This window comes from Hippocampus comes, unplaced genomic scaffold (assembly GCF_001891065.2).
Source record: "Hippocampus comes isolate QL1 unplaced genomic scaffold, H_comes_QL1_v1.1 scaffold94, whole genome shotgun sequence".
Lineage (NCBI taxonomy): Eukaryota > Metazoa > Chordata > Actinopteri > Syngnathiformes > Syngnathidae > Hippocampus > Hippocampus comes.
In genome coordinates this window covers 3,465,582-3,483,745 of record NW_017806059.1, presented here as the reverse complement: position 1 = coordinate 3,483,745, position 18,164 = coordinate 3,465,582, and the positions used below count along the sequence as shown (strand labels likewise).

At 40.9% G+C, this 18,164-nt stretch overlaps 1 protein-coding gene across 1 annotated transcript in view; it reads left to right on the top strand.

Annotated features, from left to right (window-relative positions):
• Nucleotides 1–18,164, top strand: part of LOC109529648 (CUB and sushi domain-containing protein 3-like) — a 447,797-nt gene that overhangs the window by 233,767 nt on the left and 195,866 nt on the right. Inside the window, exons 32-34 of the mRNA XM_019893029.1 lie at nt 8,100–8,213; nt 11,527–11,622; nt 11,992–12,195. Coding sequence (XP_019748588.1) covers nt 8,100–8,213; nt 11,527–11,622; nt 11,992–12,195 — 414 coding nt within the window. The remainder of the gene's footprint in view (nt 1–8,099; nt 8,214–11,526; nt 11,623–11,991; nt 12,196–18,164) is intronic.

Sequence of the window (18,164 nt, the reverse complement as noted above, 5' to 3'; positions counted from 1 at the left end):
AGCCAGTAGTGATGTGTCCAGCCACACCGATGTGTTGACGCATGCGTCGAGCTCACAGAGCAATCCACGTGTCGGTGCGTGTGCTGCTTCATGAGATCACGTGATCAACACGTGAACTGCGTCGGCGCAGCCTGGACTGCGTTGACACAGTCCAGGCGGAGTCGACTCAGTCCAGGGGGCGTCGACGCAGCAAAAGCCCTCTACACAGTGTTTATAAGGAAGTGCGTCTGGCGACACGATGCCGCCTGCCGAAACAAGCCAGACCTCACCCTCGCTTGAATAAAAACATATATTTGGGCAAAACGGAAAACACACAGATTATCAGAAAAACGTGTCCGTCTGACTTCGAGCGTTGTGTCGGCTGTCATATAATAGCCTATTATTATATGAGAAGTGCTTTATGAACGTTTGTACTGTACGTCATACTCCAGTTGATTGAGAGGTCCCGCCTATAAGGGGACTCAACCCTCAGTGCAAATATGCATGCAAAACATGCTGTGCATTAAACACACACAGCTATGAAAGGATAGCAGCTACACTGTATAAAAAAGACATATGTAATCTGAACAGTCTTAACAGTATAGACGATATAAACAATATAAACAGAATAAACAACAACATAAACAATGGCACTTGTGGCTATTGTGGGTAAAGTGAGGTAGTGCATTGTATACACTTCATCTTCAAATCAGTCAGTTCAGTCTGTCAAGTGGGTTGGCTGCAGGGATTTTGAAGGTCCAGCAGGTGGCAGTGGTCAGCGACACAGTATCAGCACAGTATCAACACAGTGTGTCAGTGTGTCGACACGCCTCATGAGACCTCATGGACCCATCACTAGGAGCCAGGCTGGGCAGGGAGGCAGGCACTGGAACAAGAACAATTGAGTATGCACAAAAAATACAAAAATGGCAAGCGTGTGCACTAGCAATGGCCTAGATAGCACTCATAATGCGTGAATCATCTGGCACCCGCTTGCAGATCAGCAGAGCTCTTATGCGCAGGAGGTGATTGCTGTTCAGCTGCAGGTGTGGGAGCACCCTCCGGCCCAGCCTGGTAATTAAAGGGAAAAAGACACAGAAGGTCCCTGGAAGTGGACTCTCCAAAATAAAAGCGCGAAGGAAGAGTGTCTGTGACAACACATCACAGTTTCCCTTTTTTTGCTTTCTGTTATTTTGCCAGTGACTAATACAGCACATGATTGCTCTCCTCCACAAGAGGAGTAGGGGTGAACATTGCTCAAGACTGAAGCCAAATGGGCTGCATAGAGCTTGTGCCAAGGTGAAGCCACTAGTCCCCCTGCCAAAAATCTTGATGCAGTTTCACTGTGATAATGAGTCATTAAAAATATATGCGTCTGTGCTGTCATACAGTCGCTTTGGTTTCTGTATGTGAGGCCTTTGGGTGCTGTCAGAGCCCACAAGTCTTAAAAGGCTGATCCTGCCACAAAGAAAAGATGACAGGTGCCTCGTTCCATAATTCAGTGCCAGAAGGACAAACACATGCCGCTATTGTCATTACCTGTGGGATTGTTGCCCTGTCTTGCCCTTTTCTTCAACACTTTATCTCTGCTGCAGTATTTTTTTTCCATGTCAAGGTAGATGCCACTAATGCATCAGCTGTCATTTTATGTTAAGTGTTCTTTTGATGGCGGCGCGGGCACCCGCAGTGGCTCCTCTTGTTGTCTGTTGTCTGTTTAAGAGGGAGGAAATTTCATCTGTGCTGTACGTTTGACAATACAGTTGTACTTGACTTGACTTGGACTGTACGTTTGTGGAGTGCAGCAAATCCCTTTGTCATTAAAATAATTGACCGGAGGTTTTGCATACCGCTAATAACGTGTGTTTGCAAGGCCTTTAATGTACAGTATGACCTGCCCCCCCGCCCCCAATAAATAAATAAATAAATTCCGCTTAACCCCGCTCGACCTAGGGGGGAAATCGCTGCTTGTTTTAGCTTGCGTGTCTGAATTTTTTTGAAAGGCACATTTTTCAAACGGACATTTCTTTAATCATTTGTAAATCAATTTAACAAGGTGGTGAAAAAACACCCCCATCGAGGGATGACTTCATTTTAGTTTAAACAAATCAAACACAAGTTGTTGGCACTATTATGACTTTTTTAATTTAGTGGTAAATTTGTGTGAGTTACTCGGTCCGGCAAACTGAGCGGGCAGCAATGCTCGGGGGCGGACGTGTATGACATCTTTATACTGTAGTTATTATCCAATGACATGGCTTGAAACATCTTTTGTTTCCGGGTTTCACTTTTCTGCAATTGGCTGGCAACCGGTTCAGGGTGTCCCCCGCCTCCTGCTCGAAGACAGCTGGGATAGGCTGGAACAGTCCTTACTGTCATCCTTTCTTTTGAAAAACCCATGTCTTCTGTAAGATTAAGGATCAACTCAAAATATCAATGCGAACTGATTTCCCATGTTTGAAGTCCAGTTCAAGTTTTTTTTTGTTTTTGTTTTTTTACCTGTCAATCTGACAGTGTGTACAACATCACAAAAGTTAAACACACTAAGGCACATTCACATACTATCTGTCTTGTTCAAGCCAGCGAAACAGAAATGCTGCATCATTTGCATGTTTTTGAAAAAGATTGTCCCATAACCCCCTTCACAGACAGTTAGCTATTTTTATTTCTAACATGTACTACACTTATTTAAAAAAAAAAAAAAAAACAAGTAGAATAGACAAACAAAAAAAAAGAACGTTTAATTGCACATCAGAAACAGAGCGGGAAGAAGTGAAGGTTACTTAGTCACTCTCACACCTTATTCATACTGCCCCTCATTATTTTAAGCTCCTTATTATTATTTTAATCAATGCGGTAATTTTCTGAGCATATTGTTATTACATTATCAACCATCTTCTGTCCCTACTAATACAGTAAATACATTATTTAAATCTGTCTTTGTGTTCTATTGTATTATCGTTGTTTGATGTTGAATGTTCTGTTAAGCGCTTTGTTACAAATACAGCTGTGGTGAGAGTGCTGTATAAATAATGATGTGTTCTATTGTATTGCATTGTATCTTTACCTGACAAGACAAATTAAGTATCAATAAGTACAACCCATTTCCAAAGATGTTGTTTTAATAAAAGCAAATAAATAAAAGCAGAATATAATGATTTGCATATCATGCACAACCTGTACTTAATTCAATACACTAAAAAGATAAGATATTGAATGTTCAAACTGATTAACTTTATTGTTTTTAGCATTTTATTTTATTTTTGTTTCATTTTATTTATTTATTTATTTGTTTATTTATTTATTTATTTATTTATTTTTAATGGCTGGGACAGGGTCATCTTGACCACTGTGTTACATCACCTTTTCTTTGAAAAACCTTCATAAAGTGTTTTGGAACCAAGGAGACAAAGTCTTGAAACTTTGCAGGTGAATTATTTCCCATTGTTGCTTGATGTCCTGCTTCAACTATTCAACATGCGGGCATCTCCGTTGTCATGTTTTACGCTTCATAAAGCGCCGCAGATTTTTCATGGGAGACATGTCTGGACTGCAGGCAGACGCGTCGAGTACCCACACTCTTTTACTGTTGTAACGTGTAGAATGTCTTTTGGCATTGTGTTGTTGAAATAAGAAGGGGTGTCCATAAAAAAAGACTGCTTAGATGGCAGCATATGTTTCTCCAAAAATCTGTATGTACCATCCAGCATGAATGGTGCCTTTCAAGATGTGCAAGTTACCCATGTCATTGGCACCAACACAGCCCCATAAAATCACAGATTCTGGCTTTTGAACTTTGCGTCCATAACAGTCCGGATGGTTCTTTTCCTCTTTTGCCCATAAGGCACGATGTCCACAATTTCCAAAAACAATTTCAAATATGGACTCATCAGACCACAGAACACTTTTCCATTTTGTATCAGTCCATCTGAGATGAGCTTGAACCCAGAGAAGCGGGCAGCGTTTCTGGGTGTTGTTGATAAATGGCTTTTGCTTTGCAAAGTATTAAGTTGCACTTACGGCTATAGCGCCAAACTGTATTTATTGACATTGGTTTTCTGAAGTGCTCCTGAACCAATGTTGTGATATTCTTGACACACTGATGTCAATTTTCGATGCAGTGCCGCCTGAGGAATTGAAGGTCATGAGCAATCATTGTTGGTTTTTGACCTTGCTGATTCCATGGAGCGATTTCTCCAGATTCACTGAACATGGACCTAAGACAATGAAATCCCTAAATTCCTTGCAATTGTATGTTGACCAGCTATATTTTTAAAACAATGTTTTTGTGATTAAATATACATGAAAATAATGCCTGTCAAATTAATTACAGACAAATTCTGAACTTTTTACTGCCACAAATGCCAGACATAGGTGAAGTATTCCTTTAGTACTGTCTCCTTGACAGGTACAATATGGCTTTCTTCCACTTATAATGAATAGCACACATTCATGATGGATGCATAGCAAATATTTCACCAAAATGCACATGTCTGTATTGTGCAATACATATGTACAAAAATGGAGACATTTGTGTCATTACTAAAGTCGAAGAAACCACACATTTACCACACTCAAGATTCAAACCCTCAGTTAGATATCGCTGTGATAATGTCATTTTAATAATTATTTAATTGAGTCAGTTCTGCACATAAATGTGTATATCAAATTAGATGCCTACACTTATCTGCTATCAACAGATGTGTTGGTGTATGTCACATCTAAATAAATTCATTCGATGGAATGTCATGAATTCTTCAGAGATGTTTTTGGGTAGTGGAAAACAGTTTGTCTTTCTCAGGCTGAGAAAGAGTGGAGAGAAACCAGGTGCGGTCCAGGAACTGAATGCATAATGAATTGCTTAGAAAATCAGATGCAGAATGCTCACAAATTTGCACACCACCCTTTTTGTACTTAATCTGGCCTTCATGTATAATTTTGTTCATGCTCATGAAGTGCCAATGAGACACTCCTCTGCATGTGTCCGAAGATATTTTTATATTCCAAAATCAACTACAATTTATATTACAATAATGTATCTTGCCTCTAACCACATCAAGCATTTGTTTGTTTGTTTGTTTGTTTGTTTTTTGCTATACAATAACAAAATATAATTGCACATACATTTCAGTAGCTGGCAGTGGTGCTCACATTGTCGGAATGTGCACAGGGAGTATAAAAAAATATTAATAGTTGTTCAGCAGATTAATATTTCTCTTTTGTTTTCTTTCATGTGAAGAACCATATAGTGTTATGCACTGATAGCAGTTTAAAAAAAAATGCTTATTATAGCCACGGCGGCGAATTGGGCTGGGCATGTGTGTTTGTGTGTGTATATATTCTCAACTCAACTGTATTTATAGAGCACTTTCAAACAGCCATCACTGCATACAAAGTGCTGTAGGTGGAGCAACTAACATATATACAACAATAAAGGAATAAATCAGTAACAAAGATGGTAGAAAGCACCAAACAGTAAAACTAACATCAAATCTGAGTCATGCTGAGTCAAATGCCAAAGAATGCAAGTGAGTTTTGAGGCGGGTTTTAAAGATGGACACCGAGGGGGCTTGCCGAATCATAATATCTCTTTTGTCTCTTTTGACCAAAGAATCTTCAAGACCGTCTGTTAACATACCAGGGAAAAATGTCGTGTGTGTGTATGTGTAAAGCAAAATACAAAAGCTCTTTTGAAAAAGATAAATGTCTGTTTTGAAGCCACACGACTGAAATTTCGAATTACATATCAATACACCTTTTACTCTATATATATATATATATATATATTTTTTTTTTTTTTTGTAAATCACATAAATTAAACACTCCTTCATCAATGCAGTCCAGAATGTCATGCCTGTCAGAAACCCAAACTAATGGACACCACTGCAACCGTTTGTCATATGACTCTGAAGCGGGAATGAGATTACCATTTTAAAGGAATGAGGTCAACCTTCAATACTCATCTAAGACGAGCAGGATATCGGTATGAGGTTCAGAGAGGAATGAATATCAAGATCTGACACCCAGCTAGGTGTGGAAATGCAATTTGAAAGACTGCTTTGGGATAAATCCAAGTGGAGATGCAGGCATGGAAATCCTGTTCATTTTCCAAGTGCCTAGCTCTGTAGTATATACCATGACTAGGCCCAGAGGACAGAAGATTCATCACAGGCCAGCATAAATTAGGCAACGCATTTACAATGATTTATTGACTCAATATGTGGACATGATTATAGCAGAGGAGAAGATTGGAGACACACACGGCTGGCTTTATAGATTAGAGGTAGATATGAGCTACATTGCTCTTCTGAGAGTGTGCATCATGCATTTGTGCTTAAATGTGTGTGTGTGCATAGTGTTTGTAGTGCATGGTATTCACAACAGTACAGTGTCCTTATGCTAATTCCATGGTACTGAGCTGTCCCCAAGGGGAAATCCATCTGTCATTCAGAATCTGGTTGAGCCCTGGGCACTCCCACTCACATCAAATACATGAAGGGGGTTAAATGTTCTGCTCTGGGTTATTGTACCATGTTAAGTATACAGATACTATGGCGTGTGGTGTGTAGTATGAGTGAGTGTGTGTGTGTGTGTGTGTGTGTGTGTGTGTGTATTTATTTATACATAGATAGATAGATATACACACACATATACATGCACACATGATCAATGGGTTTGGAGAATGGTGCCCACTTCACAGTGCAGATCTGTGATATCCCCAATGAACTTTACATCATCTGCCTGTGGCGGGATTTTTGCTGTTCCTTATAAATACACTTTGCATACTTCATCTTGCCACCGGACTAGAGCAAATCAGTTTCTTCTTCCGCCATGTCAAAGACGATGAGTTCACTTCGTGCCTCTTGTATTTAAAGGAAATGAAAGGCTGGGTTCACGCCCACAACAGTGCTAAATGCCCTTTTAAAAAATGTTCTATGGTGTGCGCCTCAGAGAAAATACCAACACTGTTTTCTCATCCACATCTGCTCAGATTTAGACCGCACTTGTGCTAGACTTGCCTAAAAATAGAGCCCTTGATTTGAAGATGTGATTCAGCAGATACTGCTCAGGGCATGGGCTGATCTATTCACCAACTACTTGTCATCCGCAAAACTTAGGAGAAAGTAGGAGTGTGGGCATTTGAAAAAAAAAAAAAACTACAAGATACATTAAAAAAAAAACAAAAAAAAACAACGTTATTTGTTTTATAGATGGGCGGCACGGTGGGCGACTGGTTCACATGTTTGTCTCACAGTTGAGAGATGCAGGATTCGATTCCGTCTTCGGCCTTCCTGTGTGGAGTTTGGTTATCTCCCCGTGAGTTTTCTCCGGGTACTCTGGTTTCTTCCCACATTCCAAAAATCTGCAGGGCAGGTTAAAGGAACACTCTAAATTATCCCTAGGTGTGATTGTGAGCGCGAATAGTTGTTTGTTTATGTGTGCCCTACGAGTGGTGCAACCGGTTCAGGGTGTACCCCACCTACGGCCCGAAGACAGCTGGGATAGGCTTCAGCACGCCCATGACAATCGTGAGGACAAGCGGATGAGAAAATGGATGGATGGATGGATGTTTCATAGATGTAGTTTTAATGGGTTTAGTAAATTAAAATTGATTACTCGAGAGCCGTCTTGCAGAAACATCAGGCAATAGTCCGAGCGCATCTTTTTTTTTTTTTTTTTACTTTACTTTGTCTGTGGTTGGGGACCACTGCTTTATTAAATGTCCACAGTTGTTTGGTCTATCCAGGCTGAATTGCCTTTAAACAATTGTAAATCATCCTTTTATCCCTTCATTTCACATTATAAACAAGATGCTGGTGACATTCCCCTGTCCTCAAACAATTTCAACACAACCAACATCCTGTATGGAACAAAAGCAGAATCTTTCAGGTAAACAATAATGAGGCTCAAAACTCAGCAAAAAAAAAATGTTTCGTAGATCTATGTGATCAAGATTTTTAAAAATAAAAATAAAAATACGTATGTAGTTTATGTATTTACATGTAACACCACTCCTCAACCTCTGTAATTTTTCATGATGTGGAATTATTGATGAAATTAGTCTTAATTTACAGTGTATATTTAATTTTTACGTGTTCTTCATTTACTTATTTTGCTTGCAGTGTTGTTTGGGCAGTTTGTGGTGTTTCATACACTAGCCAGTGATGTTGTTGAGATCTATGACGGATCCTCTACAGATTCATCGCTTCTCTCATCAATTTATGGATCCCATTCAGGTGAAAATACACAATACATTTTGAAGACCATTAGAGTGTGCTTGTCTGGGTGTGCGCACGTTTGTGTGTGTATGTGTGTGTGTGTGTGTGTGTGTGTGTGTGTGTGTGTGTGTGTGTGTGTGTGTGTGTGTGTGTGTGTGTGAGAGGGTGTGTTGTGCGTGTGTTTTGTAGCAGCAAAGGTATCAAAAATCTTGTGAATCGAATCTATTTTTTTTGGTCAAGAACAATCGGCACACCTCACATAATTTTAACCAGATAAGCAAAAAGAAGACTCTGAAGCAGTTCCAACTCCAGTTATACTTCTCCAGGGCTACCAGAATTCTAAAACTCCTTGATCTGCCAGAGCCTTACGTTCTGTTGTGCTCTGACAATAATGTAATCACCTAAAACGATTATTACTCGTTGTTTGGGTAGTTAATAAAGGTATTTTGTTCATTAAAATTATTTTGTGTCTTTTATGTAAATTATATACTATCATTGATTGAGAAACAGGTGGTGGTACGCTTATTGTCCCTCATGGCTATTGCACTGCTTGTCTCATAAAATATATTCATGTGATGCTGAAGGAAAGGAGACGCAAAAGACTATTGAACGTCATTTCACAAGACGAGGAAGTAAACCAAGAGTCCGGCACATAAAACAACCCCTCCCGAACACACCCCTCAGCACGTGGTTCCATGGCTTAATTATGTCAACAAGCACAACGTTTGCTTATTGATTTCGTCTATCTGGACTGGACTGTCAAAATTGTTACGGCTATCACATCTAACAGCCTATATCTTACTACAAGCAACACGGCTCATCTTTGCCTGGGGTGGAATGTGAGGAACTACTTGTCAGCTCTCGTTGTCAGCCAAGCAATGCAGCAACTGTTCATCGTCAGACTCATCCTCTCCTATATTTTAAAGCAGATGTAATGCCAAGGAGGGGAAGCTCACTTTCGGCCTGCATCATAAAATGTGTCCGTTGATTTTTACGTTAATTCTGCTCTCCGTTCCTTTTCAAAAAAATGAAAAGGATGCCTTCACCAAAAGATCGGTGATTGGCTCATTTCGCTGTCAATCAAAAAGAGATTCAGTCTCAGAGAGATCATCCAATCATCATGCAGAAAAGCTGAGCTTCCCGGTCAGCCTATAAACGCCCACTGTCCATAGACCCCCAGAGACGCTGAGCGCCCAATGGGCGGGACAAAACCAGCGTTTATCCAATGACTCGTCTCGTTTCAATGCATTCGGACAACCTACACTGAACACTCTCGACGCCCAGCGTCCGCGCGGTCGACGCTCAGCGTCCACACAGTTTAAAGCACAGTGAAGCTGTGGGAATGAATAGCCCTGTTCACACGGCACACATTTGGTCCGACGCTGCACCGAAATATTTTGTTGCGATGTATTTTACACCGGAGCAAATTTTGTGGAGCGGTCACACGTGCAAAGCCGCTGAGCGTGACAACTCCGGCGCAGCGTCGAAGCAGCTCCACTTGCGGTCACACGTGCAGTTTCTGCTGCGGACCAAAGCGACAAGAATGCGGAAGTAAAACAGGTTCGGGTCGGGCTTCTCTCTCGCGCACTTTTATTTATTTTTCTTTTAATAAATATTATAGCGGACATTATTCTGTCCTTGTTCAGAATAGATCCACTTGTCGGCAGTCGTGGAATAAAGACGTGTTTACAGTCAATCGTGTGTGCTCCTTATGACTGCCACAATATATGTTTTAAAAAATTTCGTTTAAACAATCCTATAGAAATAATTTCATATATCTTTACCTATTTATTTGATTTGAATTATTCTATTTAAAGCCTAGTCAGCCGCAGGATTTCTCTGTGTAATTAAGCAAATGCGCATCGAGATTTCTCTTTGTCTGGCCTCTTATTCTGTATTTCAGCGTTATTTCGTTGTGCAAATGCATTGATCATGTTCATAAAAATATGTAGATTATTTTAACCGTAACAAATCTTGTGGTTTTTTTCTCCCAAAAATACTCACAAATAACATATGAAATGTCGGGTTTGCTTCGGGCTCGGGCCTGCAAATCGGGCTCGGCTGACGTCACTGCTTTCTCGATTCTCTTCTTGATCGTCAGCGCTGTCTTCACCGCTTAAATCGCTGACACTTTTACTGGAACGGGGGTGCACGGCCGGGCTTCGTCTGTGTCGCTGGCCCCCTCGTCACTGTCGACCGGGGTCGGATTCCGTGCATCTGTTAGCGAGCGTAGCAAGGCCACTCCCCCGCAAGCGAGCATTTGCTCTGGAGCAAATTTAATCCAGCTGTGTTCACACGTGCACATTTGTTTCGGCGTAGCGTCGCAAACGAGCATTTGCTCTGGAGCAAATTTTTAAACCACCTCCGTGAGGTGGATCAAATTTGGTCCGGTATAAGCTCTTTAGTGGAGCTACGCCGGAGCAAATGTGCATGTGTGAATGCTCGACTGGATTTGTTTCGGAGCTGCGTCGGACCAAACGTTGCCGTGTGAACGGGGCTAATGAGAAGAGAGTCGCGTCGTAACCAGTAATAAGAAGCTGATTCGGAACAAAAGTAGAGCGCGTTGTAGCGCATATTTAGTCAATGACATGTCCACACAATTGTACGTACACACATATATTTGATCACTTACTTTTTGACATTTTAGGGGAAGCTGAGCTTCCCTTACAGCCTTAGAGCAATCGCCTCTGATATACACACATAGTCATTGGTGACTACCAGCTTTTATCAGAAATGAGTGCCCCACTGGTTGTGGCAGTCTCAGGGGTGTGAGAGGATTTATGTTGAAATGAGTATTTTTATATTTTTAATCCAATAAAATTGTAGCATGGGAATTTTAATATTCTTTCTATGTAACTATCTGTCTCTCTAGCTAGCTTGATAGTTAGCTAGCTAGCTAGCAATGTGTGACAGGAAAAGTCAAAAGGCCAGGAAAACGGTTCAACATGGTTCATCAATGTAAGCAGGTTTTTGCCAAATCAAAGTCTTAGATGGTTCTGGTAGTTCCAGTTAAAGCACATTCATAAAACAAAACAAGTAATCATGGAAATTTAATAAAGTCTTGAATCCCATTGTTGTCCACCGATTCCAAACATTGTTTAAGGGACAATGATCTTTTTTCCCCCTAGTGACAACAGTTTTTAAAAATATATCTATATTTATTTATTTATTATTATTATTGTTTTTTTAAATGAAATTGTAAGTGTAAATCATATTGAAAGCCGCACCTTTTTTCCACCTAGCTGAGAGTATAAACATGACAGCACCATAGGAGGGTTTTACATTGTGTTGAAATAATGTTGACTATGTCTCATTTGCTGTTACATTTCAGGGGAGACGCTCCCTTTGAGCTCAGGAAACAAGGTAACACTGAAGTTTAGCTCAAACGGAACTGACACGGCAAAAGGGTTTCATTTTGTTTACCAAGGTAAGGTTTCTATTCAGAAAAGATTGACTGATTTTCACATTGTCTGTCTTGATTAAGCCTGAAGGTCCAATGAGTTGAATGGTTTTGTCAGATTGTTTTGTAAATGTACTTTAACGAGGCAGTCATTCTATCATTATGTGTGGCAGAGCACCCCATAGCAGAATGGTGTGCCGTCAAAGTGCTGCTTATCCAGGCAGACCGGAAAACAATAATGCATGACACAAGAGGAGACTCATCATGTTCTAACCATTCCCCTCTGCCTCCTTTATCTGTCTTGTCTCTTCCCCTCATTTTCTCTCCGTCTATCATACCTACTCGCCACTCTCCCACTGCTGTCCTTGTCTACTCCCTCTTTTCTCTCATTCCTAGCCGTCCCCAGGACAAGTTCCTCTCAGTGTAGTTCGGTCCCAGAGCCCCGATTTGGGAAGCGTGTCGGGAACGATTTTGGCACAAGTATGGTCGTCCTTTTTGAGTGTAATCCAGGCTATCTGCTGCATGGTGCCAGTGCCATCAAGTGTGAAGCTGTGCCCAATGCTCTGGCCCAGTGGAACGGCACTGTGCCCACATGTGTTGGTAAGTAGCCTCACCTGCCACTTTTGATTCCCTCTCCACAGTCGAACACGAATGGATCCAGTGTGTTACACAAGATAATGTCAGTCACCTATTTCAAAGAATGGACTAATTTCTGGTTTGGTCGGAAGATCAAGAGCTTTATGTTTTGCGCAAGCGCGCAGTTAAATGAGACGGGAGGTCATCCATTGACCCTCCTGTTAGTCTATACATACACACAGAAAAGATCATTTGCAAAATTTCTCCATTGTGAGACAAATAAAGGTTTTCTTATCTTAAAATAGGAAATGACAATAAATCAGACCATTTGGTTATGAAACGATAGCAAATGTGATAGCGTACCTCTGTATAGGAATATGAACTAATCCAGGGATGCGGTCATGAATAGCCTCAGTATGTTCATGTGAAGGCATGGTTAACTAAGAGAACCAACATGGGTGTCTGATGTTTGTTTGGCATGACATAGTCACACTATGCCTATGATTTACATGCTATGTCAGCACCCACTGTTACCAAAACAAATGCATTCAGCGGGACGTACATTACATCTGACAAGGACACTGAGAGTGAATGGGGGACATGTGGATGAAAAGTCTGGTATTGTGCCAGCCAGGGAAATTTCCCTGGCTCTGAGTACAGGAGACCTTGAGTCTTCAATGATTGTCGAAATTGACAGCCACATAAGGGAAGCACTGCAGTCTGCAGTACCATTTTAAACAGATTAGATTTAGCTTGAGATCAAATTCGGCTTTAATGTGTGTTCCCGCATTTGGGCTTTAGGAATTATGTGATATGATAATGTAAGAATAACACAACAACCCTCAATAAAACATGTTCTTGCCAGGCCCAATATGTGTGTAACATTTCATGAGTTAGCACCAAGGTTTAAACCAGTGGTGTCAAACTCATTTCACATTATGGGCCACATACGGCCTCGGTAGATGTCAAGTGGGCCGGACCATTAAAATGATACCATACTCTGTTATAAATTACCAACATCGCATTTCTTTCCTTTGTTTTGGTCTAAAGAAGCACAAGAACATTAGGAAAATTTGGAAATTTAATGAAAATTTCTTACAAAACATGAAATGTTTTGTAAAACCCCTTAGATTTCCTTAGACACATGTGCAATTTACTTTTATTGTTCACATATATGCATTGCAACTGATCTGATTGATTGGACAAAGGCACAAAACTCAAAACAAGTAATTGATGTTGAAAAAATAGTAATGCACTTTAAGATTATACGAGATTTATCAAGAAAGCAATTTTTAAACCATTCAAAAATGTGCATATAAAATCTAAATTTAATCCCTGCCTACACCTTACAAACTAAGGAGAGTGCTATTAAATGTGTAAAGAATAAAATATTCACGTCCTTGATATAGCGTCTGCTGTGTTGGGTCTGTCTCGATGACAGACTGCGACGGCTGTTGTTTTCTTCTCTGATCTAAACAATGCTGTCTTCTACTCTGATCAAAACAGTGTGTCCCCTAGCGGACACTCCATGAATTGCACCTTATTACAAATACAGTATTCATTCCGTGTCTTTTATGCAGTTTTGCACTTTTAAATTATCCTGCGGGCCTGATTGAACCTCTTTGGTGGCCGGTTCTGACCTGCGGGCCATATGTTTGACACCACTGGTTTAAATCTTCAAAAAAAAGGGTCATTTTTCTTTGCATCTAGCACATCACCACGGCAGGGGACTAAAATGAAATAATGAGCTTCCACTAAATGTTGCTGATAAACATGTATATAGCAGATGAAACCCAAAGTGTGAAGACAAGTGGATAAATTCTTCCCTGAGAATTTTGGTAAAATCTGACCTCTACAAAATGGCAAAAATGGCACCCAAGTCCAAAATAAAGTCAAAATGGCCTTCTTCCTGTTGGGTGTATCATATGGCTCCTAAAGACTTTTTTTGTACCTCATGGGCTGTTACAGATATAGATAGCTAGATAAAGCTATCTATATCTATAGATAGATAGATAGATTGATAGATAAATAGATAGATAGATGGAAACATCTCACTTACCTCCACGGGAACACGTACCCCCATTTGAGAACCACTGAACTAGATTGTGTATAATTGTGATATTATATTTTACATGAGCACAACGGATAACAAAATGTAGAGAAAAGGCCATTCAAATCATGGATTTAATACATTTTTAACTGAAAAGAGAGTATCAATTAAAACAGGTAGTGCACATTGTAGACCAGGGGTCACCAACCTTTTTGAGAGTGAGAGATACTTCATGTGTCCTGATTGTGTTAAAGGCTACCAAATTGATCCACGTCTGAAATAACATTTGTACAAATTACATTTAATAATATTAGAATGTGTTATTTTTAATACTTAATTATTTTAATTTTCAGGCTCTGATCATCTTAAAGTTGTCTCACACTCCTGCCAGTGTTTGCATTTTTAAATCATAATTTCCACTAGCAAATCACAATCCTAGCACTGGCGGGCTATTGGTGTGGCCCTCATGGGCTACCTGGTGCCCGCGGGCACCACGTTGGCGACCCCTGTTGTAGACAGTCATAATTTATATCTTGATAGAAATCTAATTAAAAATCATGATGAAGACACATCAGATATCAAACAGTGCAAACAATACCTCATAATGTGAAGTCCTCATGCTTGTATACCCGCGGTAACTCTGAATTATGTGCTTGTTGCAGATTGAGATGGGTGGGGAGCTCATGCTTTTATGAGCCTCATGATTTCTAATCTCGCTCTACAAATTACATGAAGTGACAGCTCAGGGGACTCAAAGCACCTGTTCAAGCCAAATGTTTCCATGAAATGCATCTGCATTTTTTTTTTTTTTGTTAGGAGTTTACATTCGATCTTTTTTAAAAACTCAAAACCTCCAGTTAACCTGTTCCGAAATGGGACCCAAGGGGCAATAGAAATATGTCAAGGGTGCTTGTAGCCTTTAGTATTTATCCCGCAGGTACTGAGAGTAATGCGCAGGAATACATAAGACACTTAAGAGGTCATGTAAGATTCATAGAGCCGTAGTTCTAAAAAAACATATTTGGACACTGAAAGGAAGAGAGTGATAAGAATCCGCATATCTTTATGTTATAGGTATTGGCTGAGAATAAAAAAATAAATAAAAATCACAGAGTGAACGTGTTTTTGAACAGCCTTCTGGAACGGATTATGGTCGAAAACCGAGGTGTGACTGTATTTTTATTTTTTACTAATGAAGGGTTCGGTGAATGTGCATATGAACTGGTTGGGTTCGGTACCTCTAACAAGGTTAAGAACCACTGCTCTAGTGTATGGTTGTCTGTCATAAAACTTTCATCTCCACGGTGACAACAATTCCTCGATAGGGTTTCAGCAAAGTGGAGTAGGGTGGGAGAATGACATTTAAAAACAGGTTACTGTTGGTGGTGAATCACTCTCTGATTTTGTTCTGTGGAAGTGGACGTTGTTCCAAATGTTCACAAACACCCAGGATGGTGTTGTTGGCGGTCCAGGAGGATGTCTCTTAGTTCCGCTAGGAAGGTGAGGAGACGTTGGGTGTTGTAAGACCCATGTACAGCATGCGTGAACAAGCGCCTCTGAACCCATGGCTGCTTAAAGAGTAATATTACCCCACCCCACACCCCCATTGGCCAAGAATGACATTGCGGCCTATTTGCCTATTGGTTTTTCTGCAAATTGAAACCCTCATCCAGAAAGAGGTACTCATGAGGTCATTGTGTCCAACTGTAATACCCTCTGTGAAAATGTAAAAGTGTGGCCGGTGGTCCCATGCTTAGCGCGTCGACCTCACAATGCAGCGGTAAAAAAAAATTTGAGTGTGGCAAGAGTGCATGTGGATGTGTTAAATGGGACAAGTAATGCCATCACGGCTTAAAGCACATTATTGGCTAACAGCAGAGCTTCATACAAAACAATAGAGGCTACATTTATTTGATTTTTTTTACACATGCAGATAAATGCCATTGCTAGCTAAGTTGCAAGAAGTTAGTCCTGTGCAGCGAATGATAATTTCTCCCAACAATAGAATAATGAATTTCTTGTCAACTGCTAAAAATGATACTATCCTGAATTCTGCCGTCAGGATACTGATTTGTTTGGAGTAGTTTTATACTGTGTAATATATCTCCTTTTTTTTTTTTTTTCCTGGTAGCTTACAGGGCGGCCCGGTGGTCCAGTGGTTAGCGCGTCGACCTCACCGTGCCGGGTTCAATTCCAGCTTCGGCCTCCCTGTGTGGAGTTTGCATGTTCTCCCCGGGCCTGCGCGGGTTTTCTCCGGGTACTCCGATTTCCTCCCGCATTCCAAAAACATGCATGGCAGGCTGATTGAACATTCTAAATTGTCCCTAGGTGTGAGTGTGAGCGCAGATGGTTGTTCATCTCTGTGTGACCTGCAATTGATTGGCAACCGGTTCAGGGTGTCCCCTGCCTACTGCCCGAAGACATCTGGGAAATTTTCCAGCAGCGACCCTTGTGAGGATAAAGCAGAGCGGAAAATGGATGAATGGAAAATGTAAAATTGCACAGGTGTTCAGAACAGCAGTCAATCAGGTAGAACAGTATTGTCCCGAAGTAATGTAGGCTACTGAGCAACACAATATGTCCATTAACTGTACTGTCAACACAGATATACACTTACTTGCACATGCGAGTTATGTAGGTCTTTGTGTCGCGCAAAAAGGGAACCCTATGAACCTTTTTCATCGGCATCTTTTGACACAGGAGAACTCGATCTATTGTGGCCAAGCTGACATCAATGCTCTCAAAGTTGATATTATCGGCAATGACTTTGTCTCTGATCTCCCGGAGTCTGATGATGGTGCCTTCTCCTCTCCCGTGTTGGCCTCCTCCTCTTTCTTTGGCCTGCTCCTCTTCCTCCACTGATTTGAACTAATTTTCCTTGCTGGCCTGCTCCTTTTCTTCCATGGCCAGCTCTTCTCCCTCCTCTGGCTCAAATTCCTCTTCCCCTGACTCTGCCTTCATATATTGTGTTTGTTCGGAATGTTGTGCAACTGTGCACTCTGAACTCGCTTTTAGACATGTGGTCACAGCATTAGCAAAGAGGTGTCTTCAATTTTGAGTCGTTGTGTGTGATGAGTGACACCACTTAAGTTAATTTTGTTCAAATATTGCTGACTGTGGCAAGCATTTTGCATTACATGAGCTTTTATTTGAAAATATGAGCAGAGTTCTTTTGCAACTTGTGTTTTAGCGAGAAAAAAGTGTTTAGAGATATGAGAATGGAAGATCGTGTTTTGTGAATTGTGTCTTCGTGTGAAATGTGTTTATGGTATTGGCAAATGGTGGCTAGATTTACTAAATGTGTTTTGACAACTGGTGATTTGGTTGAGAGGATTGGCTTTTGTGTTTCAGTGTGATCACATAAACGCATTTAAAAAATATGAATTGATCTGGACATTATGCCCCTTGTGTGTGAGCCCAAAATGAACAGATGTTCAGCCCCCACACTGAAGTCATTGACAAACCTGCCAAGGATGTGAGAAAAGTAAAGTTGGTTGATGTCTCCCGAGACCACATATGTCAAAGTGCCGGCCCGCGGGCCAAATCCGGCCCGCGATAATGTTTTCAGTGGCCCCTGGGATGATATTGATTTATTATTAGAACCGGCCCGCGGACCGCAGCAAGCCGAGAGCCCGCAGACCTTTTACACGCACCAAAACTACATTTCCCACAATGCAACGGTGACGCGCCAAGCAGTCGGCCGCTTTATTTAAATATTTATTCGTCTAGCAGTCGTTCCCATAACAGTGACATTAGCTTTCAGATACCCATCAAAAATGGCAAAACGGAAGGTGGACACTGAGAACCGGGGGTTTCAAACAAGGTGAGAGTCGAAGAACATGTACATGGACGTAGCTGGAAAACCTGTGTGTCTTCTGTGTGGAGAAAGTGTGGCGCGATTGAAATAGTGTAATCTGAGACGACATCATGAAACGAAACACGC